General features: G+C 31.2%; 5 protein-coding genes and 1 non-coding gene across 11 annotated transcripts; 3 read left to right on the forward strand and 3 right to left on the reverse strand.

The window, feature by feature from the left end:
* Positions 1–4870: 4870 nt before the first annotated feature.
* TCP4 (TCP transcription factor 4) lies at positions 4871–6578 on the reverse strand. Its single transcript, NM_001247635.2, has 2 exons — positions 6403–6578; positions 4871–6117 (listed from the first exon to the last, which is right to left on the reverse strand). The coding sequence occupies exon 2, from the start codon at positions 6077–6079 to the stop codon at positions 5054–5056; it is 1026 nt and encodes a 341-aa protein (NP_001234564.2). The 5' UTR covers positions 6080–6117; positions 6403–6578; the 3' UTR covers positions 4871–5053.
* A 9141-nt stretch (positions 6579–15719) lies between these two features.
* LOC101256756 (uncharacterized) lies at positions 15720–17615 on the reverse strand. 6 transcript variants are annotated; one of them, XR_011220117.1, is made up of 4 exons: positions 17303–17487; positions 16358–16783; positions 16107–16161; positions 15720–16001 (listed from the first exon to the last, which is right to left on the reverse strand). XR_011220117.1 is itself a non-coding variant. In XM_004236009.5 (3 exons), exons 1-2 carry the CDS (start codon positions 17411–17413, stop codon positions 16361–16363), a joined length of 534 nt encoding a protein of 177 aa, XP_004236057.1. In that variant the 5' UTR covers positions 17414–17615; the 3' UTR covers positions 15720–16004; positions 16358–16360. The 6 variants fall into 6 exon arrangements, 2 of the variants coding, with proteins under 2 accessions (XP_004236057.1, XP_010318857.1); XR_011220115.1 differs by having other exon boundaries at positions 15720–16004; XR_011220118.1 differs by having other exon boundaries at positions 16107–16251.
* Positions 15863–15962, forward strand: LOC112939970 (U6 spliceosomal RNA). Its single transcript, XR_003246314.1, has one exon. It is a non-coding gene; the product is annotated as a U6 spliceosomal RNA (small nuclear RNA).
* Positions 17616–17944: 329 nt separating the features above from the next.
* LOC101256468 (mitochondrial import receptor subunit TOM5 homolog) lies at positions 17945–20684 on the forward strand. Its single transcript, XM_004236007.5, has 2 exons — positions 17945–18448; positions 20315–20684. The coding sequence occupies exons 1-2, from the start codon at positions 18362–18364 to the stop codon at positions 20390–20392; spliced, it is 165 nt and encodes a 54-aa protein (XP_004236055.1). The 5' UTR covers positions 17945–18361; the 3' UTR covers positions 20393–20684.
* A 566-nt stretch (positions 20685–21250) lies between these two features.
* LOC101256167 (probable aspartic proteinase GIP2) lies at positions 21251–22657 on the forward strand. The gene has a single exon (XM_004236006.5). It carries the CDS (start codon positions 21301–21303, stop codon positions 22609–22611), a length of 1311 nt encoding a protein of 436 aa, XP_004236054.1. The 5' UTR covers positions 21251–21300; the 3' UTR covers positions 22612–22657.
* Positions 22658–22944: 287 nt separating this feature from the next.
* LOC101255870 (replication protein A 70 kDa DNA-binding subunit B) lies at positions 22945–26467 on the reverse strand. Its single transcript, XM_004236005.4, has 12 exons — positions 26202–26467; positions 25726–25872; positions 25451–25639; positions 25165–25342; positions 24811–25081; positions 24616–24718; positions 24402–24526; positions 24233–24311; positions 24008–24152; positions 23681–23841; positions 23474–23594; positions 22945–23383 (listed from the first exon to the last, which is right to left on the reverse strand). The coding sequence occupies exons 1-12, from the start codon at positions 26327–26329 to the stop codon at positions 23186–23188; spliced, it is 1845 nt and encodes a 614-aa protein (XP_004236053.1). The 5' UTR covers positions 26330–26467; the 3' UTR covers positions 22945–23185.
* Positions 26468–27478: the final 1011 nt, after the last annotated feature.

Genomic DNA, 27478 nt, shown 5'->3' on the forward strand with positions numbered 1-27478 from the left:
ATGGGGGCTCAACATTGAAAAGAAAATGAATTTTGAACATAACGCAAACCAAAAAGGAACTCTCGCTAAAAAAAAGTTATCTAAAATTGTACGAATAGAAATAAGGGATTTGTGCAATCAAACGCAATACTAGAAGTAACCCTAAATATATAAAACAAATTAATATTGGACCACAGCATCTGGTAACATTAATACAACCTTAGCCTTTTCACGTGGAAATTATATTTTCCTTTAGCCAGAGGAAAAAGAGCCATTAAAGGTGTGCTGTACCAAGAAAAATAAACATTTTTAATTTTTCTTGTTTAGTTTATTAAATCTTATAGATAATATTTTCTATAGGAAAATAATTTTTTCAAAAGTAAGAAAAATAACTGTTTTCATCAATAGTAAGAACCTTTTTTTTTTGTAAAAAAACTAATTTTATTTTCCTAAAAATTACCCAGTTATATATAAAAAAAAAGTTAAAAATACTTCTCAATTGTAACATACTATCCTTTATGTCAATCAGTTAATTTCAAGATTCCATTTTTCATGCATCTCCAAACTTACCATTACAATAATAAAAGTAATAGAATAGCATTGTAGTACTCCATATGTTTTTTCAAAAAAATGATCTATTTTTTTTAACTGTTTCGAAAGGAGTGATTTTTTTTTATTTTGGTAACAATTTAATTTCAATTTGGTGTATTTGTTATAATTTCAATTTAAGATCTCAAAATTGAAAAACCTTTTTTACTTTTTTAAATTAATGTAAAATTAGCTTAGATTATTCTTTTTAAAGCGAAGGAAGTATTATTTTATTTTTTCTACTTTAGAAAAAGAACACCTTTCAATGAAAAAAAGAATTCTTGGATCTAGTGTCATGAATATAATGTTGATAATATACTATATAATACTATAGAGTATTGATGCAATCCAATCTATGTCCATTTGTTTTATCTCCTTTCCCTTTCATTCATACATAGAAGAAATATAGATTCCAATATTCACTTCCTTTTTCTTCCTTCCATGCTTGTACTCATTTCATATAATAATAATAATAATAATAATATATCCCCTTCCTTTTCCTCTTTAGAACAATTACTCTTTTTCTTCTAGGGTTTCTTTTTTTAAGTTGTCACTATTACAATTATATATATACTTCACCATGTTGACCAACAATTTTTAATCATAAATACGAAATTGATCGAATAACTTATTTGTCTTCTAACGGTATAACATATTATTCTTAATGATCGAATAACTTATTTGTCTTGCGTACTAGCCCTTGATCCATAGTGAAAGTTTCAACCTTAGGATAATTTTTAACCATACTGAAAAGTTGAAGGGTACATTTGTACCATACAAAAAAGTTGAAGGGTAAATTTGGACATAAAAAAAAACTTTTTCCATTATATTTTATTTTCTTACCTCTCTATTCGAGACAATAATTTCATTATATTATATATATATATAGTTATGTCTTCTATGTTCAATTGGGATTGGACTCTACTATATCAATCAATTTTATCAATGTTTAAAGACTAATCCTAAGCTAATTAATTAGGCTCTACACCTGCACATTCCAATTCTATAACATATTTCACGTTGGAGATTCATCAGATAAGGGAAAATACTAGATGCTTCACTAATGATGACAATGGACATGAAAGGACCAAAAGTAAATAAAGCAGTTTTAACGAGAGAGATGGTAAACACCACTCACTTTCAATAATATAAATACTGTAAGTTTGAGTAACCAAGAGAGCAAAAATGGATCGAAGCTTGTAGAGAAGGGTTAGAAAAGAACCAGGGGACAACTTAATTAATTTCGAAGAGTACATGGACAAATTTATTCGTTTTACCTTCTTTTTTTTTTACACTATTTAAAAAAGACTGTATCTTTTTCTTTTTAATTTAACAAGCAACAAACATGACATTTTTAATACTTCAAGGTGTTTCAAAAAATTTTATGCTCCGTACACAAGTAGATATTTACACGTATATAAAATTAAACAAATGAACTTATATATATCCTACCTGTCATAATATACGTAGAATGCCAATTACATGTTTAATTAGTTAAGAGAAAATTAAACTTATCTTGACAACATTAATTAAGTGGTTGATGAGCGTAGGAGGTGGACTTTAACATGCATCTATATGCATGCGGGGAAATATACCATTCCTATATATGACTATACTATTATTCTACATCTATGTCTATATCAAGCTAATTAATTATTAATTTAGATACAAAGGGTTGATTAGGTCGGCAAATAGGGTATAGTAATAATTATTATTTTTTTAATTTTTCGTTTAGTGTCTAGAATTCACATTAGAACTTCAATTAAATCTAGATCGCGCACTGCAGGGTCCATTCAAGGTAACGCTCCAAATAGTATTTTCTCCATACCAAGAGCTCGAACCCAATATCTCTGATTAAAAATAAAACACTCCCGACTAGTAATACACCACAATCCATGTTGATAATAACTAATATACTACATAGTAACAACTAACAAGGAATTACTTCTTCAATTTTGCAGGCATGCAGTTTCATAGATAGCAGATAATAAAATTCAACTCCGTTTATTAGGAACGTTGAAATATGTAATCATCTTATCTAAAAATTTAAGTTATCAGTTTCTTAGAGAAAGCATATTCAATATGTCTCGTGATTATGTGTGGGCGTGACTCTCTTTTCGTAGGCCAAACACGTGACACTGATACCATATGTAAAAGTGTGTGACCATCTCATATGATATTTAAGGCTAGGTGGATATAGTATGGAGAGGAATTGTCAACATTGTACAATAATAATATAGATTATTTTCAAGCTCCAGGAAGCAACTTTTAGATGCTTTTGGTCCCAAATATCGTTGTGGTCTCACAAACAATTAAGTCCAAGATCTGCCAATATATTCTAACTCATACAGGTTAATTACTTCCAATAAATAACAAGCAAATTAGAGTAGTGTAAAAAAAATGATTGCAATTTATAGAGAAACATCTTAGACGAGAGAAAGTTGCTCGCATGAAAAGTATCCTTCACTTTCAATTCGAAGGTTGCGAGTTTTAGTTACCAAAGAAGCAAAAAGGTGAGAACTTCCGAGGAGGGTAAAAAAAAAGAAGAAGAGTAACAACTAAATTTTGTTTATAAGAATAGCTTGCATCAAAAACAAAATAAGGAAGTATGTTAGTGATGGATCACTATATCACTACGACAAAAATAACTTTTAACAAAAATAAATATGCACATTAATATTTACCAAAAGTATTAAAAATTTTACCGATATTAGTTAAATATTATTAGATTCAATGCCGAGATAGGCTTAAGCTATTGATCATTTTTTGTGTAGTGTATGTCTCTAGTACCACCCGACTCTAATAACGTGAAAATCCGATAATGAGTGGCATTGAGACTTGAACTCGACACCTATTCATGCTTTATAACGTAAGACATGCCTCATTTGTTTGCACTTAATGAGAGTCTGAATCTTAATCATTTAGATTCAACCCATAAGTGCGTTTGATTTTAGGTTTGATTTTAATCATTAAGATTCATTCCATTAAGTCTATTTGTTTCTTTTTTTAAAAAAAATCTTATTGGGTCTTAATGAATCTGAATGAATCAGATTTATAACAGAGTCTTAATACCATCTTACTCTATTGAAATAATAGAAGTTCTTTCATAAACACATTTTCTTCTTCCTTGCTTCTCTTCAGGACAAGTTTTAAGTCTTCCTCTCATTTTCCAACCAAATATTTTTTTTTCTTTTGAATAAGTAAGTTTTCATAATCTTTTACAAGTATTTACATAATATTTTTAATGTATACAATATTCTTGGGTGAATTGATATTTATGAAAAATTCTTCATGTCACAATTCGTTTGTTGTCAAAACTTCTTTGGAAAAGTTATCTTTGTTTCATGAGAAAACAAATAAATCGTCTTTTCTAGGGATGAGTTATAATCTTATTCTTGAAACAATTTTTTAGAAGAAGTATTCTTGGTTTAGATTATAACTTTTTTTGATATAATATTTAATTCCTAATTTTTTTAAAAAATATCATGCACATTCATATATTGAAAATAAATAATCATTTAGTGTTCAAATCTAGAAACTACATTTTAATGTTCAGACAAGCATTAAGATTCTAACATCTTAATCTTAATGAAAACAAATGAGACCTAAGACTCATTCTTAAAAGAGTAAAACTTTTAAGTTTCTTCCTCTTATTTTCCAACTAATTCGTCTAAAAACCTAATTAGATATGAAAGAAACTTTTTGTTTTCTAGTTAGATTAAAACAAATTAATGGAGTAATTAATTATATTACTAGTTATTACGTCTATCATTAGTACACAGCTAAGCATGATATGTTATGTATCAATTTTACATGACAAAATTGAACTTGAATAGTTTCGTTTACCTTCTATAAAATATTTTTATTGGCTAAAATCATTCATACTTTGTGGTTAGATCCTATTATGGATTTTTCACTATATTCTTCAACATCTTTATCTCTTACTTCTCGGAGCTCTGATAATGAAATAAAGAAAAATGAGAAGAAGATACCAACAACAACTGATTGACTTGACTACGTAACTATAGTTCCAGATCTGTTGCATCATATTTGCAATTACCTTAAGGTTGTGAGAGTCGAGAATAAACCCAACCTTTGCTTCGATTAGAGTTTCTACTATCGAGATTTCGGTTAAACCATGACATATTAATGATGCAAATCCAAGAAAAACAAAATTGAAAAAATTAATGCTAAACACACTTTCAATTTGTATAAATTAAAGGTTAATCCAATACCAATAATAATGTAGATTTATACCACTTGAATCACCCAAAAAAAAAAACTACAGATTAATATTTGTATATTTCAGAATAGAGATTAAAACTTTATAAACCTATATGGTATAAGAAATAGAATGATTCACTTTAATTATTTGTTGTACCTGTGAAGAAGGAATAATGTAGCATGATTATAATCCAGGACAACAACTTTAATTCAAAATATTTGAAGTAAAGACGAAGATTCATTTCCTCCACTTGGCTTAGAATCAAATTGCGCGACCTTCATGTGGTTGATTATCATCATCATCATCGTCATCATCGTCATCTTCATCATCTCTGGAACTCATCCATCTAGGATCATTATTGAGACTAAAGGGTTTCATTTGGGAACTAATCAAATTAAGAGTTGGCATCACAAGTTGATTATTGTGTGAAGTAGTTGAGCTTAAGAAATTGAAATGGTTCATATTAGCCCTTGGATCATGACTCTCAATGGGATGATGATTTGTTATATAGTTAGGAGATGGAACTATAGGTTGAAATGTTGTTGTTATTGGATTGAAATACAATTGAGAACTCGAGGGAAAAGGCGAAGATGATGATCCCAAAGATAGAGGGAAACTAGTATTTTGATGAGATTGATCATCATCTATTTGGGATGAAAATGAATGATTATGTCCAAAATGACCTAAAGACAAATTCGAATTAGGCTGATGATCCCATTGATAGTTATAAGAATTGAAAGGCATGCCTGGTAAATTAGATGATCGTTGATTTCCTAAGGTAAACATATTATCCTCTTGATTTGATTCCTCATTTGAAGCGATTGACTTGTTCCTCCCATGTTCCAAATAAGATGTGTTCGCGTTCAACCATTGAGCACGGACATCAGAGAACTCTTCATGAGATGGTTGTTGAAACCGAGTGAAGTACTCAGGTGGTACAGGAAGTGGAGGAAGAGTATCGATATCAAGTTTAGTCGCTTCTAAGAGCCAATCTACAACTTTACTAGGTTGGCTCAGGCCAAGCCTGTCTTGTAGATCATACAATTGAATTGCAGTTGGAACTGATAGTCTAATTCTTCGATCTCTAAGCCCCCTTATGGTGCACACCTTACTATGCCTATCTTTCCCTCCAAAAGTACGCGATACGCGTACTATTCTTGGGTTTTTATTAGCTCCCCATTGCCTTGAAGTACTCGATGGTGGTGCACTAGTCGTCTTTGAGGCCAATCTACTATCATTATTTGATTCTTGTTTCGTCTCAAAATTATTTCCACTCGATGAATTCATGATATGTATATCATATATCGTTCTTCATCAGCATCGATCTAGTAAAAATCAAAGAAAAATATTAAGCATCTATTAGATCGAGATAAAATATTATCAAATTATACTATACACACAAAAAAAAAAAACTCCATCAATGGAAATTTTCTTGTGTACATAGTGCAATTTTTGGGGGAAAATTGGAGTTGTGATTAATATTAGGGTAACCTCCAAAATCATTTCACTAAACACCCAAGACTTTGTAAAAATGACTAAGATCTAAAAAAATAGATGTTTAAAATTTTGTATAAACAATTACTACTATAAGAATCATGAATTGTACTTACATAATTAGGTTTTGTAGAAGATAAACTACAACTTGTATATATATCTTTGAGTGGCTAGCAAAATCTCAACATGGAATTAACAACTCTTGATAACATTTAACTTCTTTTATAATAATTTCTCCCAAGGCTTGGGGGAAAAAATGAGTTTATGGACAAAATTTGACCAAAAGAGAAACAAGAGAGAATAAATTTACAAGGATAAGTTATGGTTTGTAGAAAAAGAAGCAATGTTAGATTCTCACTATGTTATAATATTATCTCAAAAGAGGAAAGTAGAAGGCCACGTGGCGCTTACTCGTGTGTAATTCAATTCTAGGGTTGAGAAAAATGTAAAGTTTTAAGTATTATGTATCTACTGTGTATATAAACTTTTATAGTATTTGTATATATAATCGCGATAATTCTTTGTCCATAGGCTACAAATAATAATGTAATAGAAATTTAATTTCTCGTATTTAGACTACTCCATCATGAATAGTTTTTTTTTTTTAACAGTCTATTAGTCAAGAAGCTAGTTATTGTAGTAGTTTCATATTTTAATTTTAAGTTTTGATTCTATTTAATGATGCTAAGAAAGGAAGGTACACTGTTAACCTCACAAGGACCACTCTAGGGTTAGAAGAAAAAAAAAAGAAAAGGGTTTATTGCTTTTCTGCAAACTATAGTAGTAGTACAAATTAAAATAAATGACTAATCATCCGAATTTAAAATTTTGAATATATATATATATGTTTGTTGTGAGATATTGTCGGTTACATGTAGAATAATTATATTAAATAATAATCAGTTATTAGGGAAAATGATGTGAAATACATTTGAACTTTGATTGATATTATTGTTGTAGTATCAAATTTTAGAAAAGACATTTTACCCCTACATTATTTAATAGTGTATTTTAAAGGTATATATGTATTTACGTGGACATAAAAATATTACATAATTATAAATAGTAATGTGTCTACGTGGACATAAATATACCTTTAAAATACACTATTAAATAGTTTGGAGGAGTGGGGAAGGTTAAAAGGTTCTCCATAAAGTTTCATATCGAAATAGCAATTTCGATCAAAATTGAAGTATTTTTCAGACCTTTTCCCTCGTTATTACAATTGTTGAATAGTGGATTTTTATAAAATAATTGTGTATTTAAAAATTTTAATTGTAATATTCTATTTATAAAAAAAGATATATGGAGATATGTAATTTTTTAATGTGGCGTCGTAGGATGTTATAGTTTCTTGTTTATGAATTATTTTTTACTCTTTGCTAAGATTGTATAAGAATGGGAGAAATTTCGGTGGTTTATACAATTTGTAGAATTTTTTTTTCATGTTTATAAGAAAAAACACAACCCGAGAAATATAAATTACTCATCCAAACAAAAGTTTAATCTCAAATTAATCTGATTTCAAATCATAATTTGTATCGCATGTCCAAGCGAATCCTAATTAAACTCATCTCATACTCCCTCTGTTCGTTTTTAATTGTCATGTTGTGTTTTAAAAAGTCAATTTGATTAATTTTCAAAGTTAAATTAGATTATTAGATATTCAAAAATTATACTAGAAGTACTACAAATTGCATTTTTTTGGCATATCAATAAGATAAAAAAAATCATGGTAAAATATTAATCGAAGTTCTTATCATTTCACTCTAAAAAAAATCATGACAATTAAAAGTGATCGAAGAGAATATTTAAAAGTGATCCAATTTTCTTTATCAGTATTATTATGGGTACTCTTATACTATCTTATTCTTTAATTCTACTTATTTATTATTTTCTTATTACTTCGAATATCGTTCTATTTGTTATTTATAATTTTCTTTTCTCCATTGTTTTCTACAAGGGTTCCTTCACTATATTATTCCTTTCTCAATAACTTTAATATATTTTACTTAATTCGAGGATCTATCGGAAAATATCTATTAATCTTCACTAGATAGAGAGAAACTCCATATACATATCATCCTTTCCAAAACTTTTTTATGAGATATATTACACTAAACATGTTATTGTTATTGTTGATTTCTAATCGAGTACGTCACCTAAATTGAATAGAAGAAAAGGGAGAAAAGCTTTTACTACATATGCATGCACAATTAAATTAGCAGAAAAGAAATACCAGAAATCCTTGTACATTAATATCTTTTAATTTATAAAGAAACTATATATGTACAATTTGTTAGTGCCATTTTTGAAAGATTTTAACATAATTATGATGAAGAAATTAAAGATTAGGAAACACATGAAAATAAAGAATGTTGATGAGTAATTAATTATTTAAGTTTCAAAAAGGAAACAAATTATTAGTAATTAGAATAACTAGTGGAGATGTAGTGGTATCCCCAAAGCTATATATATGCTCAATTGTAGATGAGGGACCAATAAACCAATAATAATAATATACAACCTCTTAAAAGACTTTGCACTTAGTACACATATATTATATATATATATATATAAAAATGGGCCACTTGCAGTGAGATTTTTTGCATGCAGCAGTAGCAGCAACTTGGACTTAACCCACTGATTAACTTAATGAATTTAATTTTAATAATTGAAAGTCCTGATTAAATTTGGATGCGTATTGCAAGCTCATTTAGGAGTGATATTCCTAACAAGATTTTCTTCATATTTAAGGCTCGAATGTGACACTTTTAATTAAGGATAAAGCAATCTTACCACCGTATTGTAACACTAATAAATTTAATTACTATTATCATTCAATAACAAGGGTAGAAAGAAAAGGACAAATATTAGAATGATCAAATTCCAATCTACTGTTCCATTGGCTAATTAAATCAACTGGAAAAGGGAAGGTATATTCACCAAAAATATTCAATATATATTAATATTGATATTGCGAGAAAGGTTTTGTGATTTCGAATTATATATTAATATTTTTTATAAAAAAAATGTATGTGTACGTAGAATAAAATTTGATTTTTAAATTTTGAATTTGCTTATGATGAAATGTTAATGCTGACAGAGGTAGAATTACTATTGAAGTATATGAATTTTGAATTTGTCATCAAACTTATAAGACGATAAGACTTAATTTTGATGTATAATTGATTCATAGGTTAATCTTTATTTTCTACCACCACTAAACCCTAAGGAATACAATAATGAAAATGGATATTTTGAGAGGCCACAATCTGCTCTAAGAGTAGAGTTGGCTACAATCATAACAGGCCAAAGGCTAATACTATAATTACTGAATTTTAGTTCATAAATATTGAGCAAAAAAAGCATCCAATGTTTACAACCCTAGCCACAAATTTCACAAGTTGCTAGTCAAATTTTCCACTAGTAAATCCCAACTAATTTGTTAGATAAAAACTGATTATTTACCTACTTAATCTTAATCTTTAAGTTAACCTACCAAATAACTAGGTGACATGCGAAAGCTCACAAAACAGTGATAAATCAGACAACAAAAGAAAAAAAAGGTGAGTAATCTAACACTTAGCATAAAATAGAGTTCAAAATATCGAAAAAAATAACTACACAAAATTTATTCAGAAATAGAAGGAAGGAACTTCAATTTAATTAGGTCAAAACACACATGCCCTAAGAGAATACTCATATTCATCTAATTTGTGCTTGAATTAAGTTATACCAAATATAGAACAAATTAAGCAACAACAGAAATAGAGGTTGCAATAAATCATAAATTGACATGATTAACTTATTGCCCCACTGTTAAGAAACATTACAATTACTTCCTTCGTTATAATTTATTTGTCCTATTTCTTATAATTTGTTGAAACAAGAATAATCTCTTTCTGTTTTTTATAACTCTTTAATTTCAACTTAATTCCATCGCAACATGTTTAAGATTACAAAATTAAAAAATATATTAATTATATTTTAAATATAAGACTACAAGATTTAAAAAATCTTTTTTATTTTCGTCCCATATATAATACTAGTACTGAATCTGTTATTTTTCTGGCCTGCAGACTAACAGAATGAATAATGGACTGTGCTATCAACTGCTACTAAACTTCAAGCCCAGAAGGAGTACGTGTGGGCACTGGCCAGCATCATCACCACTTATTTCCCTCAAAAAATGTAAGGATAAACTCTCACTTACCTATTCGATAGTTTTTTTTGTTTTAATTTGTTTGATCTATTTTTATAGTAATTTTTTTAAAACAGTTCTTTAATTTCAATTTTTTAAAATGATATTTAACTACAAGACTAAAAACATTTTCGACAATAACACTCAAAAAATTTCTTTAGCTTCTTAAGCATCAAACAAATTAAAACGAAAAAAGAATAATTAACTGTTGAAGTTTGCTGCAGTAACTTTTAGCAAAATAAGTTATTTAGTTTAAATAAATTTGAATTTTGAATTTCAGTTAGTTTGTTTACGTTGTTGAGATATTTCAGATTGTTTAAATTTTAAATTATGCAGGTTATATATTTTATATTAACTATTTCAATCCTAAGAAACATTTTCAATCATTTTGTGGTGCCCCATCTTTTAGAAAAACACTAACAATGGTATCAGAACTTCATTGATCTTAAGTGATTTTTGAAATCTTTCAAAGAACTATCATACATTTTTAACCTGTAAGGACAACCTTTTTAACCCATGAAGACTATTCATTTTAACCCAGCAAGGCTACCTTTTTAACCCGTGCTTTTCTCAAAGCACGTACTTTTTTTTGAATCATTTTTAAACCAAAATAATGGCAAGCATGCCCCACAAATTTTCACATACAAAAACTATCAAATTTAGTGTGAGAATAAAATTATATTTTGAAATCTATGTGATATGTGAGGTTGTGACGAAAGAAAAACCCTTACAATCTCTCTACAAATTATACAAAAGTTCAGATTAAAACAATTTCAAAAAAACTTTTACATAAGACAATATCATCACATGTATTTTTTAAAAAACAAAACCAAATGAAAAAAAAAAAAGAAATTTTGCAAGTTAAAGAATAATGAAATTTTTTTAGCATCAAGTATCAAAGCAAAAATTGAGAAGGGTTATTTTTAAAAAAAAATTGCAATAACTAAAGCAAAGGAGTGTTGAAGATTGCTTTTAGTTATTGCATAACTTTTACCAAAATAAGTTATTTAGTTTAAATAAATTTAAATTTTAGATAGTTTATTTATGTTGTTGAGATATTTTAGGTTGTTTAAATTTCATTTTATGCAGATTATATATTTTATGTTTGTTATTTAAAACCCTTTCAATACTTAATAAAATTATTGAAAGTCATTTCTAAATTGAGAAACATTTTCAGTCTGCAAACCAGTCCCACCCTCTAATTGCCGGAGAGGCAATTAATGCTTTTCCTCAACTACTCTCTCGGTTCAATTTTCACTTTATCACGAGCTCATTGATTGAGAATAAGTTATTTTGAAATTGTCATTCCAAGCTTTGATATGGGATAAAAAAAAAACATTATAATTTCGTGATAAGTTATTCCATAATTTAATCAGAACCAAATATAAAAACAAATTCATTCTAAGATTAATTATTTCTTATGGTCTCTCGTACCAAACAAGCTCTTACTTCTTAATTTATAGTCATTTTTTATACATTTTCCAAAACATCAAAATTAACACATCCAAAAGAGATATAATAAAAACATCATTTTTATTTATAATAAAATTAATACCGAACCAATAAAAATAAATGAAAATAATCAAATAAGGAATTAAAGATGAGAAGAGACTAGAGAGCATGCAGTAGTGTTAAAAGAAAGTAAGGATTTGGGGATCTTATATATGTAGTGTCACTTTCAATTGAAACTGTTATTTTCAGATCCCAATACACATAAGTTCCCCTTCCCCACACTGACACACTTACTTTCTTTTCCTTTCTATTCACAAAAACAAAAACAAAAACAAAAAATGCAAAAGGAAGGCAGACGTGATGAATTTAATGATAAATGCATGCTTCCAATAATGCACACTATTACTCAACAAGAAGAAAAACAGAAAGAAAAAAAAGCCAACAACTACCAATAGGTCCATTACATTCTCTCAGTTAATGTAACAATCCATTTCAATTTATCACGGTTATACTATTATGACGATCTATTACATATTTGAATTACTTAAAAGTCAATTTCTTTCAATATTGATGCACATACGATCAGTTACATGATGAGAGTGTTTCACACACGCGCCATTATCACCATGTCACTGTCACATTTATAATTATATCGGATTTTTTTATGTCGTCCAATTTCTTTTTTCTTTCATATTCACCATCAAACCCACCATTAAATCACTGTCGTTGATGCTATTCCACTTCTCCACCACCATAGATTTCATCATCCATAATCAAATTTACTACTGAAATCTTTTCATAACTATTGTCATCAAAATCGATAACGAACATCATAAATTTAACTGAATTGACCATTGGAACCATATCACTGTCATTGAAATTTATCACAAACGTAACTATAAATTCACCATTCACATCAAAATCACGAGTTTCATTGTCATTATCGAAATTAATATTCATACTACCACTAATTTTTTACTCATCACCAAATCCAACACAAAAAATTAATACTATATACAAATTTCATTCGAGCATAAAGAGGAGAATTGTGAAAACTTGCAATATTTGTTTTGCAAAGATTTTAGTCAAACATTGAAAAACTAGTGCTCCATTTACTACTACTGATTTTCAAGAAAACCTAGAGATAATTTTTCTGAGAGAGAAGAAAGATCTACGAATATATATTTAAAAATTGATTTTCTATGCTAAACTCTAAAAACTTTTTTCAAGAAAAAAAAACAAGATTTGAAAATTTTCTTATTTTTAATGCTCACAATCAATAAAAAAAATAAAAAAAATAAATTAAATAATCTGGACTTGATTTGACGAATTTGATGTGGAAATAGTAAGGATTGATCAATTTTAAATGTCTCGACGAAATTTTTTTCCAACAGTGAACCTAATCAATTGAAAAACTTCACGATCTTTACAATGAAATTATATCCCGCAATATTGTTTTCTAATTATCTCTTAGAAATTTATCATAAAAATATTATTTTTCACATTAGCCATAGCAAAAAGAGTCTTTGTGATAACAAAAAAAAATGGAGGAAGAAGAAAAGTAAGGTAACGTGAAGGAAAAGAGTAGGGGTGGAAATCTTTTTTTTTCTACTCAAACGCACTTTATTTATTTTTTATTTAATTTTATTTTCATGTCAGCTTTGAGGGTGATATTAAATTCACTTTTGAGTAGTATAAGTGTGTAATAGGTAATCTTAATAGTTTCAATGTGTAACTGACTTTTCGATACAATTTAGGAGTAAATTTATGTCTTTTCTCTCACTTTATATGTATTTTAATTACTTGTATCTCATTTTATGTAATGATTGAGTTAGTATATACAATTACATGATTATATATGAATTTTAATGAGTTAGATCTCAACCTATATAATTATCTATTTAATATACATCATTATATATGTATTGTAATGGTCTAGTAATCATTGATGAGCTTAAAAGATTCATAAAAGTATTACAATTCACAATTAAAAAGTTAAATTATGAAGGAGAGCAAGTTTTTAATATTATATTGTAAAAAATGCTTTGATGATTAGTGACGAAAGTCTTGGATATCTCGTAATTAGTCGAGGTATATAGAAATTGACGGGATGATTATTTCAAAATTTTACGTTTACCATATAACATTTGCAACTTGTGCTGAATCTAGAAGTTTTATTTGATCATACTTTTCTTAGAAGAAAATTACGTGCGTATTCATTATGTATTAAAAGAAAAGATAAAATTTGAATTCAAATTAATCTCATGACAATTACTTAAGCTAAGATAGATTATGACTTTTAATCATCTAGAACCTATTAATTGTTTAAAGGTTACGACTTTCACCTCACAATAGATGACTAGATCACCCATAGCATAATTAAAATGTTGATTAGTAGATAATCAAGATCAAAAAGGCTAATGTCGTTGTACTTTGTTATATACATCTTTGGACACATGAAAATTTGGTCCTAATCATATGTTAAGACTAATTGTCTATCTTGCTTGTTGAGAACATACCAAATAATTACAAATGACAATCAAGACTTTTGAGTTAGCTAATTGTGATTTTGATCATTGCATTTATTACATCTAGTCTAGATAACTATAGGAATAATAGGGTGCGTTAGCTCCTTTGGTTGAATCGCGGCGTCATATCAAAGCGTTAATTAATAGGTGTGTTCAGTATAAAGAAAAGTAATATTTTTTTTGTTGAATTTGATATGCGAGTAAAAACTATTATTTTCGAGATGGACGAAAAAAAAAAACCTTTTTTTGTTTGGACGTATAGTCTCAATTCCAACCCTCAATATTCTAATTTCCTTGTCCTTCTTAATTTAGAGTGCATCTCTAAATACAATCCTTGGTAAAGTAATAAAGACTATTTTTTTTTTAATCATAGGGGATAGTGAAAGGTACGCTCATCGAGAAAAAAATGAAAGTTTAAATAATTAACTGATTTGACGTGTATGAAGACTATTCTCTCTCTCATTTCTGGTATACTTTTTCATTTTTTAGTCGGTACTGAAATAATCAATATTGTTCAACACTAGTGGAGCTATAGCATTGTGATCAAAATTCAAAATGTCAATGTTTTGTCAAGACTATAAGATTCCAAATAAGAGTATTTGACTATCAAACTAGAAAGATGATGCCATCACACAACAGAACAGAACAGAAAAGAACAGTATAGTTAACATTGCACAGTATCAGTCTCCACAGCTAGTTTGCGAAATTTATCTAAGATTCAAGTGTGTTAAAGAATCGCGGCTAGAACTAAAGGACCCTCCGACTTCTGAAAGACGTGAATGTGTATCAGCATTCAGCAATTCCCATTCAAATGTATATATTCCTATAGTTATCTAGACCAGATAACTATAGGAATAATGGTGACAACCTCAGGTATATATTCACGCACTCCACATTCAGTGAGTTGATTCATGGATGATGATTGTTAATTTGGTCTTTAGAGAGTCAGAAACTACTCACTTGACACACCAGGATTGTCATTGTCATTATCACATACATATTGGCCTATGTTTGAGTCTATAGAAGAGCAACAACACTGATGTTCTCAACTCATGCAATCTCACCAGATTCCGGAATTACAATAACATCCAGATTAGTTGACAAACCATTTGTATAAATCAAAAGACTGTTCAATAGTCTTCTAATCCCATTTTGGTCTGATGCATAGAAGATATGTTCATTAATATAACATAGATAGCATCATGGCAGTGCAAAAAAAAAACTAAAATACGTCTAAGTTTCTGAGCCCTTCACAGAACAGTGCAGTTATATTGTACAGCATTATCCCCAACAAGTTGGCAAAGTTCATCAAGATTCAAGTGTTTCACAGTGTCTTTCAAAAGATATACACGTGTATTAGCAATTTCCTTTTATGTGTACTAAGAGTTTTGCATCCGATCTTGGACACTCGATAAAACTGAAACGATACAGAGAAGATTGACATGGCCCATGCACAAATCAAGATATGATAAAAGAGTATTGCCTTGGGTTTTAACCTCAGCTATTCGTGCTCCATGCTCATCTAAGTTTCCTGCTGGACAATGATAATTATATTAAACTCTAGGAAGGAGCAACTAAACTGATGTTCTGTAGTCATACAATTTAACTGTCACTACAATTAGTTCACACACCGTACCACAATAAGTATACGATAGATCCAAAGATGTATCGGAGCTAGTTATCATCTTGATCTGAAATGAAAACTGCAGATCAAGATTCTTTATCCAGACAAGGACTATGTCGTAATGACTCAATGCACAACCAGGAAGGACAGTGTATATCTAAGATTGCAAGGGATCAACAAAAAATAATCAAGATTGAGCAAAATTAACATTTATACTATATATAATAGAAATTTTCTAACAGAGAAAGTATTTTTCAGCTTACATTTCAATTTACTTTCTGCAAAGTGGAAACAAGATTTGAGGCTCCAAAAGCTGCAGAGCCACCAACAACAGAAAGTAGAGCAACCACAACTTGCAAACCGATTTGCCAAGGGTAATCTTCCGGCACCAGATACACACAAACAGGACCCACAGCCAACAATCCCAAACTCAAACTGAAGAGTGCTGATGGAGTTGAAGGGTCAGTAGCTGCTGAAAGAATCCCCAATTCTTCGGCTTTTGAAAGAAGACCAAGTCTTTCAATTGTCGATAAAGAGAGTCCAGATTTCTCAGCAGCTGATAGTAAACCAGCTTTCTCTGCTTTAGTTAACAGTCGCAGTTGCTCCACTCTTGTCAATAACTTCACTGGTGGTGTAGACGAAGAATTGCCCGGCCTAGGTTTCTCCCCTACTGGAAATACAGTTGTTGTCTGCAGTAAATGTTAAAACACAAATGAATTTTCATCGTATGTGCATATTCCTCTGTCCATAGAGTACACTGGATGTATAGAAATGGCAGGTCCATTTCTCAACTCACACATTTCTTCATGATTCCAATTTTCTTCAACAAAGAAAGTAAAGTTTCTGAGATAATGACCATCTCTGGATTTTAACTAAGAGTAACTGTCAATGATCAACCGAAATAAGACTGTTCTACCTATTTCCAAAGGAACTTGAGTTACATCTCTTTTTCATTCGCCCCTTTGATACCCCAAAAATTGAATAAAATTATTTTTCTTAGCAACCTATACAATGATCAATCAGGTTACAAATTCGACCCGTGAAACATCAGAGAATTTTAATAGCTCAGTTGATTGATCTATCTGAACTTTCATCTTGCTAGGGATAATCGATTTCCCACTTTGTAAATCCCCTCCCACCCACAATTTGCATTACTAATTATGTAAAATGTTGAGATATAATGCAGTGAAGTAGATAAAAAATCAAACCTTTTTACTAGTGGATGGAGTTGGTTTTTGCGTAGCCATGGATCGGATGAGAAGTGGTGCGTTTGAAGCAGAGAAACGTGAAATCGCAACGGCGCCGTCCATCATCATCATCTTCTTCTTTTTCAGTGGTTCAATTATTTGTGCTAAAAGAGTTGAAAGCTAAAGCAAGTTCCCATTTTTGTGAGGCCACACCCCGGAGAAGATAGCATGAAATGTCTGATCAAATTCTAGCCGCTAGATATTCCACGTGGCACTTCCTGGTTGGATATATACTGGTCCTATGCGTGCTTGCCTCCTCCACTCACTTGCCTCCATGGAAATTCTTTTAATTAATCTTTCAAATTAATCCTTTCGATAAATTCAAACTTGTCTCATAATTGTTCGATAGTTTGGAAAAATATAAAATTATTTATTAGTAATAAGTATTAATCAATAAAATAATCAATGGAGAGCCAAATACTCGTAGATATCACTTATTTTGGTGAAATTGATAGAAAATAATAAAATTAATTTAAAATTACGAAAAATCTTTTAGTATTCATAATAGATTTATAATTTTAGATTAATATAGTAAAAGATCATCAACGAAGAATGAAGGGGAAGAAAGCATAAATTCCAAAAATAACACGTAATTACGAATAAAAACCCTCTCGATCATATATAAAGCAATTCAAACTCAATTTTAGTTGAATGAAATCAAACAAATAGCACAACTATCTTTGGATAGAGAAAATACATAATATTAAATTTATGAAATACTGTAAATTTTTCACTTATTAAATAGTTATAAATATAAATAAATTATTTAATTAAATAGGACTACTCAAATAAAATACTATGGTAAAACTTAAAAAGGAAAAATTATAAAAAAAACGAGTACATTATGAAGGAATTTTGAAATAGAAAGAAAAAACCTAAAATGCCCTTGTGGGTGAAGAGAACCCGATTGTATCAAATTGCCTAGAATAAAACCTGCAAGGCCCTAATGCTAAAACCCTAACCCCTTAGAGATTTTTGCTCCTCCTCTCAGTCGTACTCTCCTTCTCTCGACTAGCTTCAATGGCGGACTCTGTGATATCAGTTGACAAGGTCAAAGCTTTCTGGCACTCTCAGGTTCATGACGAAGAGAAATGGAATCTCAACAAGGTATCTCCTTTTCATGATTTTATCTCTTTTTCTAGATACACGTTATTCATTAAAATCAGTAACCAGAGAAAATTTTGCTTCGTTCGTTGTTTTGTTTTCTTCTGTTGTGGATTTTATGGCCGATTATACTCGTTATAGTAATGAACAACGAGTTAAGCGCGTTATAATTGGATCTTAAGAGATTTGAGTTAGGATTAGAAATATTTTGGCTGAAAATGTGATTGACAATTTGATTGTTTTGCTGCCTAAGCGAAATATTCAGAAGAATGGATCTTATATGTTTTTTTCTTAAACAGTGTTACTAGAATTAATAAGTAAATTCAATAAAATTTCAGTTTGATTTCTAGAATTAACTTGTTAATTCTGATTACATGTTTCTCAAAACACATAAGCATAGAATCTTTTACTTTTGTTCTTTATTGTTTTGTGTAAATATATATCTTTAGTGTGTTTTTATTGTTTAAATCCTCTGTAACAATGACTCACTGAACTTATGCATGCATATATGTGTTTTGCTAACCTACTATAACCATGTTGATGTGAGAGGAATTCAAATTAGGATAAATTCAAATGTGAAACGTAAAGATCATGAAATGGCAGAGAGGAAAACATTCATCTTCTTTAGCATATGTAGAAGTCATCTTTTTGTTTCTGTAAAAAGTTCCTGTCCCTGCATTTCTTTGATTGCCAAACTAAAATTGTGCGGGCATTTCTCTTCTTCAACTAGCAAAACGAAGCATTATTAATGGAGTATAAGAGTATTTTGTTGTAAACTTATAACAAGGTGATAAGCCTGAACAGAAATAACAATCAAATCTTTCGTGAGAAGAAGGTTATTGTATTGCATATGCCAGAAACAAAGACTTATGGCTATGATTTTCTATGAGAAGCAATAAATTCTGTCAAATATGGGTTGCAGAAGCTTTAACTTTTGAATTGATAGGCAACAATTACTGATGGGAAGAGCTTTGGTATAGGGTTGAGTCAGACAGTGAATAAAGTAAAAAGGAGGAAGGGGAATTGGGTATAGATTTTTGGTGGAACAATAAAAAAGTCCCTCGTACTCTTAACACTTCTTAAATAAGATGTTAGGACATTTAAGGAAACTACAGGCTGGGTGCATTGATAACCTATTATGACCATGTAGTAGGTGATTGAAGATTGCAGCAGTAGGAAAAGGTGTTGCAAAAATAGATATTTCTCTAGGCTACAAGGAATTGGAGGCAAAAAAGGTGGCTAGAGATGATTTCACTGTGGGAGAGATATTTATCAGCGAATGAAAGAAAAATCCTTGTAATCAATGTGTTTTGGGGTATCAATGGAAAGAGAAATTCTGCATAGTGCTAAGCTACACTGCCATGTAGCAGGTTGGACCTAAACGCTTAGGACAATGCTAAGCTACTAGGTTTATGTTGGCGAAACCCTGATCTATGTTACAATAAATAACTATTTGTTTGATGAGATAACTCCTAAGGAACAACGGCACAGTGGTTGGTATAATTTTTGAATCATTGCGTCACATATCTATGTGGCCCAGATACCTCAAGACCACGTGTCACACTCATGTTGACCCAACATGATTTAGGCGTGAGTGTGGGATATGGATCTGATTTGGCTGCTTGACTAAAACTATGGTAGAGAATTATAGGTTGGTTACATATTTGGTTTAGATTTTTGTGTTTTATTTATATGTAAACATGTGTGTATAAAAAATGTAACTTGTTTTTTCATGATTAGATATATTGAGAGAGATTCATACCTGTGAATTTTTTTTCAGACTCTTGGTTGTGTATGATATGATCAATGTTCTCATTTTCTGGGCTTAATAGAGATTACCTTAATCTTTTTTGCACTTTGCTTTTGCAGAAACTGCTTCGAGCTACTGCTCTATTTGCTGGGTCCATCATTTTGATGCGCCAGTATGGGGATCTCATGGCTATCTGAAGGACGATTGATATTCATTCTCAGCCTCAGATTCAAGTCGGATGAAGACCTAATCTCTGCCTTCCCCTCCCCCCCCCCCCCCCCCCCATTTTATGGAAGTATGAAATATTATGAACTAGAAACTGTAGCTTATCTTCAATTGTCTAGGACAGCTTTTTCATCTTGTGTTTTGATGCCCTAAGTACTTGAAATTTCTGGCTATTTATATGTTTGTGACATGGAAATGAAAGAGCAGAATGAAAAAAACAAAGGACCAATAAATTGAGCCATATTATTCGTGATTTTTTGTCAATTTTTTGTTTGATGGACTCTGAACAGAACTACCGGTTATTGATCATGTACCAAAATCTCACATTTCACATCCCTGGTCCAGGTTGCAGCAATAATGCTGGTTATTAACCGCCCTGGAAACACTCCTTACATTGGCAGTGACACTATTCGGCACTTCGTTTGATATGTGAACGTGCATCGGATTGTTTAAGTGCCAAAATTACCATTCAGCTATGTTCGTTTGTAGCCTTACGTCTTTCAAAAGGGGCTACAGGCTCTTAAGGAAGGTGCACTTTTACATCTGCTTTAACAGTAATTTGCTCGAGTTGGTGCACTCTATCACTGAGCGTAGTAGCCTGTCGTGGCGTATTTGAAAATTGAAGCTAGGTTTGAAATGTATTTCACTTATGTCGACATCAGTAGTTTGTAGCTGTAGGTGAAATGTCAAACTACATAGCTGTATGCTAATTTGCTGACTTTTTCTTCAATATCTATCTCTGTCATAATCATATCCATTCCCAAATCATTGACTGATTTAAATAAACAATGTAGTTGACTTGAGAACAATCCTTCTATAAAACAAAATATGAATAATCTTCACAATTCCATACTACCACATCACATCTTAATCTTGTATCATGGCTTTCACTACCTATCATTCCATCCTCTTTTGTTCACTTCTCCTCTCCATTTCTTCTTATTGCATAGGCCAAACTTCTCCTCAGACCGAAGCTTTCATCCTTCCTGTGAAAAAAGACTCATCTACTCTCCAATACATCACACAAATTGGTCAAAGAACTCCTCTTGTGCCTATCAAGTTAACCATTCATCTTGGTGGACAAACTTTATGGGTAGACTGTGAGAATGGTTATGTGAGTTCCACTTATCAACCGCTTCTTTGTGGCTCAACTCAATGTACCATTGCCAAAGTTGACACTTGTGGAAACTGCAGCACCAGTGCTCCCAAGATTGGCTGCAACGATAATGCATGTTACAACACCCCTGAGAATCCATTCATCAAGACTTTATATAGTGGTGGACAACTTAACGAAGATGTATTATCGATTCAATCCACTGATGGATCAAATCCTGGTAAGTTTGTCAAGATCCCAAATTTCATTTTCACTTGTGCTCCTACATTCTTGACTGATGGTTTAGCTAGTGAGGTGAAAGGTACAGTTGGATTGGGAAGGAATCGTATCGCGCTTCCTTCCCAATTAGCTGAAATCTTCAGCTTTACACGAAAATTTACTGTTTGTTTGAGTTCATCCACACAATCCTCTGGTGTCATATTTTTTGGTGATGGCATGATGCTTCCAAATATTGATATCTCAAAAGATCTCATCATTACGCCGTTGATCACCAACCCTTTTGGTACTGGATCTGTTCCTTCACTGAATGAACCTTCCTCAGAGTACTACATTGGAGTGAAATCTATTAGAGTCAATGCCAAACCAGTGACAATTAACAAAAAATTGCTTGGGGTTGACAAGAACGGAAATGGTGGAACCAAAATAAGCACAGGAACTCCTTATTCAATGTTGGAAACTTCCATCTATGATGTTGTGACTAAAGCATTCATCGATGAGTTATCTAATGCAACCAGAGTGGCTGCTGTGGCACCTTTCGAGATATGTTTCAGCTCAAAAAGTGTTGGTAGCACAAGGGTTGGACCAGCTGTTCCTACCATTGATCTTGTGTTGCAGACTACACGAGTTTATTGGAGGATTTTTGGCGCAAATTCAATGGTGAAAGTTAGCCAAGATGTGATCTGCTTAGGATTTGTGAATGGAGGGATTAAACGTACTGCTTCAATAGTTATAGGAGGATATCAACTTGAGGACAATCTTCTACAGTTTGATCTTGCTAGATCAACACTTGGTTTTAGCTCATCCCTTTTGTTACACCAAACTGCATGTGCCAATCTCAACTTCACAACTAAAGCTTAAAAAGCTGTCTTTTATTTAATAAAGGAGAAAAAAACTTTATGATCAATCAGATTATGTAAACTTCTTCAGATGATTCTTGATTTATAGTAGTATGCATAATAAATTTGGTAAACAATCCAATATTGAAGATCCAACTGAAAGGATTTCAGAGAAATGCTGCAACCCAAGTCCCTAGTCTTATCAAGTATGACCATGCAAAGTTCCTTCAGTACACAAAATAAACAAATAAATGAACTGATCATGGATGTGATCACAAGTATGTCTTATCAAGTATGACCATGCAAAGTTCCTTCAGTACACAAAATAAACAAATAAATGAACTGATCATGGATGTGATCACAAGAATTGAAATGCTCCATTAGATAAAATGTAGAACCATCATTAAATAGTGAATACATAACAAAATATGATAAACTGCAAAAGGTGCATTCACTAAAATGCAAAATGCTGAATTGCTATTAAGCAAAGGCAATGAGACATATATACAGCTGTTTTACTAACGAATCCTAGTGAGCATTCAGACTTAAATATAACAAAAATAAATCTAAAAATATTCTATGTTAGGCTAGCCTCATTAAATAGCAATGTTCATCTTAGACATTTCTTCCAGCAAGTATTTGGATTCTGCTTCATAATCAACTGGAGCAATAGCTCTGACTGTTATCCTTTGCCTTTTCTCATTGTTGTATTCTTGTTGTGCAACACTGACCCGGAAAAGGTGAGGAACCCATGTAGCTTCTTTCAATTTCATTTGATATGCAGTTTCTCCTTCCTGAGAAACAGGAACATTCAGATAAGTTGACCACAAACTGTCAAGACATACAATAAGCACAAAAAAGAGAAGTTGTATGAACTGTTTTACCTCTGATTTCAGCTTGTCAAGTTCATCAGCAGAGCATCCAAGTATTTTCTCTGCTTGATCATTGAATGTAGAGAGCCATGCTTCACCACTTGCATCAGACACTCTCAATGCCATTATATATCTGTGGTAGACAAATAAAGGTAAAGACATAAGTAGGCATTATAGGTTAATGAGAGGTTTTAAGATGACTATATATCCAATGTTCACCTCAAACTGCACTCTGCATCATTCTTCTGGCATCCTTCACACCAATATCCAGACCCAAAAGCTTCAGTAACTTTCTTGTTGCATGTCTTGCAAGCCCGATACCACATGGTTTGATCAGGCTTAATGAAACTTATGTATGCTTTCAAGCTGAAAAAGACAGGCTGCCAAACAGAAAAAACAATTTAATACAATAATGTAACATATAGTTCTATGTATTAATGAGTGCTATTTTCTCAGTACAATAAGCTTCATCTTCTGAAGAACATAGCATCAACATTGCTCTCGAAATCAAGTTCATTATCCTCAAACAGGGTTAAGTATATATACCTTCTCCTCACCAAGGGACAGGTTACTGGTTATATGAAGCAAGGAAACCCTATCAGTATACATAGATCTTGCTCCACTCTTGGTAGAAGGGCTCATCCCAGAACCAATAGATGCCAATGAAGTTTCTTTACCTTCAGAATCATACCTGAACAAAAATAAAAGTGTGGCCTTTAGTCAATTGATATGTCAACTGAAAATCAATTACCCCATTAAGTCAAGTCATACCAAGATCTCAATTTTTTGGCTTCGGGTAAATCAGGATTCACAACAATATTGCTTTTGCTTAATGCTGATAAAGACAATCCTGAAACACAATTTAAGGAACTATGAGATTGGGACGATGAAGATATCATGCATATAGAACAACTTTTGTTGTATGAAATGAAGCAATCACCTTGGAAGTCTCCAACTTTAAGGGATTTGATTGCAACTACAGGAGATTTATCAGCCATGTCTAGCAGTTCTTGTCCAACATGGGTGGCAAGATCATTCCAAAGAGAAACAACAACAGTCTTCTTCCTGATACAGAAAAGTATAAGATGTTAACTTCACATTGCTAGAGAAAGCCAAAACCTACAATATAGGTTGTTGACAGTATTTAAACATACGTCTCATCTGCAATAGTTATATCACGCTTTGGGACTGTCTCATTGTTACTCTTCCTCCGTATGCTCATTGTTGGAGATACACTTTGGACCACCCCAATAACATCTACAATTCATTGTTTGAAAACATTACTCCATGGTCAAAGGGTATGAAAATGCAGCACAAATAATTCAAGCTATGGGTTCACAAGTTCTTACCAACAAGCTCCCTGCCATTGACATAAGGGCCCAATTCATCAATTGGGACAAAGTTAAACTTTATCTCTGGAATAAAAGCTTCTTCATTGCTAGCCTCCTCAACTTGGGAATTTTCATTCAAAGTCATCTCATAATCATTTTGTACAGTTTTGAATTGCTTGTTGGCAACTCGAAGAGTTCCCTTTGAAATGTAATATACTTTCCCCAATTCAAACTTGTCAAAAAACTTCTTTGCAGCTTCATTAAACATTGTAGCTTGTATTTGGGTACCCTGTAATAAAAGGTAAATCTTTGTTAGTTACACAGTCAATCAAATAAAAAAAACTTCATCACTGAGAATGAAAATGTGCTTACATCCTCATCAGTCAATTCAACATTGAACACACAGCCTTCTCCACGAGCATTCTTGTAGGTTCGCATATTACCCTTGCTAGTTACTCGAACCTTAATGGTCCAATTTCCTTGGTAAGGGTTCAAAGAGACAAGTGGCTGAATTCTTCTTGTCATTGCCATTCGAGCAGTCGGTGCCATGCTGAAATATCACCCACATATAACACAATTAACTTTATCAGTACATCCATATCACAACATATCATCTGCTAACAAGCCAGGAAAAATAAAAATGACCAGAAAAACTCACTTTCCACTTTGTTCATGTACAATTTGAGCAGCAGATTTAGTTTGATATTCCTGTTTAGGTTTCAAAACAATCCCAGTCTCTTCCTGCCTTGGCTTCAAGACAATGCCAGTGTCTTCACTTTTCACTTCAGCCTTGTACTCAACTTCAAGAGCAGGAGACACTGCCTCACATTTAGTTACAATCAAGTACCTAAATCAAATTAATCAACTCATTAGTATCAAATATAAACCTTCAATACAAATAAACATAACATTAATCATTATAAAGATACTCACTTCTCATTCTTAGTTGGGATATCATTGAGGGTGTAATCAATAACCCGAATAAGACCCAGGTTCTGTATAGACCCAGATATAACTTCAGATGACAAACTAGATTGAAGAATCCCCTTAATCTTCATTTTCCCATCATTGGCTGAAAACCTGCAAATGATATATTTACAATAAGATTTCCCTTAATGATTAAAGACCTACAACATAAGAAAACCACACATGAGACTCAGCTAAGCCATGTGAGAAACCCTAAACCTGTATAATGAACAATCCACCATTTCAAGTGCATCCCCCTAATGGAAAGCAACAAGCTAACAAACTCATTCAATCGATTTAAATCAAAGAAGCTACCCTCACTTCTACACAAACAAATCCTGTACAGTAACATATGCAAAAGCTTTTGGATAAACGAATAGATCTGAATAAAATATACAAGTTCCTTATCGATTAAACCAACTCAAAATGAAAAGCAGACTCACATGTATCTGTTGCCAGTGGGCTTGAGATCCACTACTTGAACAATAATTTCAGGAAGATCTGAAGAAGAATCCGGCGATGGGTTCGCTAAAATAGTTGAAATAGCATCTGGGCTGACCATTTTCGCCATTGTTTCTCTCTCTCTCTCTGAGAAGGTTAAAGGCAAAGAAATGCAGAGAGAAAATTGTTGAGAAATGAAGTAAAAGAATGAAAGAGAAGTGGGGGTTTTGTACTTGACAGTTTTTGGCGGGGATTTGTTTTTGTATTTTGGCGAAATTATTCATTTGATTTTTTACTGGCGGGAAAATGTTTAACTTCTAATTCCCGAGGGAAAAACTGACGATTCAGTTAAATTTGCCGCCATATATTTGGTTGGAAGCGGGGAAATTTTATAAAGTGAGAAAACAATTATTTTATATTTTATAATAGGGAAACTTTTGAAGAAATTTCTATTTATTATTTCTACAGCGTTTTAAAATTTTAAAATATTTTTAATTCTGATAGGTTGTGGGGAAAAAAAATCTAAGGGCCGTGTGGCCATAAATTTTTCAAATAATATTTGAGAAAAATTTGACAAATAATGTTTGTCCATATAATTTGTCATTATTTAACAAATATTTTTTTGGCAAATATTCAAATTTCCAAATACTAGTTTTTTCTAGTATTTGGACCAAATATCATTATTTGGGATATTTTAAAAATTAAAATTTTACCCCAATTTTTTATCTTTTACAAAAACACCTCTCTAGTAGTTGCTTGCGTTGTATTACATCATTTTTTACGTGAACACCAAAATAGTGATGAAATATTTAGTGAATATTAAATAATGATATGATTGTTGATGAAAATTATTAAAAATTAGCTTTAGGTAATAAAGTCATGTACTTTATCTACTTCACGATGTATGGAATAATTCTTGTTGCACTCACTCCAAATTATCACATTGCTTCATTGTCATGGACATTATTTGTTATTGTTGTAACTAACATTCAATTGACTTGTAATACAAACTTTTAGTTAGTTTTGATAGTTTTTAAAACTTGTGTGTATAAATCATATTTTTCTAAAAAGGTGAAATATATTTCCCAAATTTTATGGCCAAACACGTGGTGAAATTTCACCCAAATTTTCACTCAAATAATATTTGTCAAGAATATTTGGAAATCTATAACCAAACGCTAGCTAAATTAGGTCTATAAAATAGGATAAGATTTCTTATAATGTATATGAACTTTGTTTATGAAAATCAAAATAAAATGGTATGATAGTTTGTAGTTTG

The sequence above is a fragment of the Solanum lycopersicum genome, chromosome 3 (assembly GCF_036512215.1).
Source record: "Solanum lycopersicum chromosome 3, SLM_r2.1".
In the NCBI taxonomy this organism is placed as follows: Eukaryota; Viridiplantae; Streptophyta; class Magnoliopsida; order Solanales; family Solanaceae; genus Solanum; species Solanum lycopersicum.

Excerpts from the sequence above, each read along its gene's own strand:
- TCP4 (NM_001247635.2), bottom strand. The coding sequence starts at position 6,079 with ATGAATTCATCGAGTGGAAATAATTTTGAGACGAAACAAGAATCAAAT.
- LOC101256756 (XM_004236009.5), bottom strand. The coding sequence starts at position 17,413 with ATGATGATGATGGACGGCGCCGTTGCGATTTCACGTTTCTCTGCTTCA. Across the intron at positions 16,784-17,302 it reads CTCCATCCACTAGTAAAAAG|ACAACAACTGTATTTCCAGT; the intron begins GTTTGATTTTTT and ends CATTTACTGCAG.
- LOC101256468 (XM_004236007.5), top strand. The coding sequence starts at position 18,362 with ATGGCGGACTCTGTGATATCAGTTGACAAGGTCAAAGCTTTCTGGCAC. Across the intron at positions 18,449-20,314 it reads AGAAATGGAATCTCAACAAG|AAACTGCTTCGAGCTACTGC; the intron begins GTATCTCCTTTT and ends TTGCTTTTGCAG.
- LOC101256167 (XM_004236006.5), top strand. The coding sequence starts at position 21,301 with ATGGCTTTCACTACCTATCATTCCATCCTCTTTTGTTCACTTCTCCTC.
- LOC101255870 (XM_004236005.4), bottom strand. The coding sequence starts at position 26,329 with ATGGCGAAAATGGTCAGCCCAGATGCTATTTCAACTATTTTAGCGAAC. Across the intron at positions 25,343-25,450 it reads GTACATGAACAAAGTGGAAA|CATGGCACCGACTGCTCGAA; the intron begins GTGAGTTTTTCT and ends GTGATATTTCAG. Across the intron at positions 23,842-24,007 it reads TGTCCCTTGGTGAGGAGAAG|CCTGTCTTTTTCAGCTTGAA; the intron begins GTATATATACTT and ends TCTGTTTGGCAG.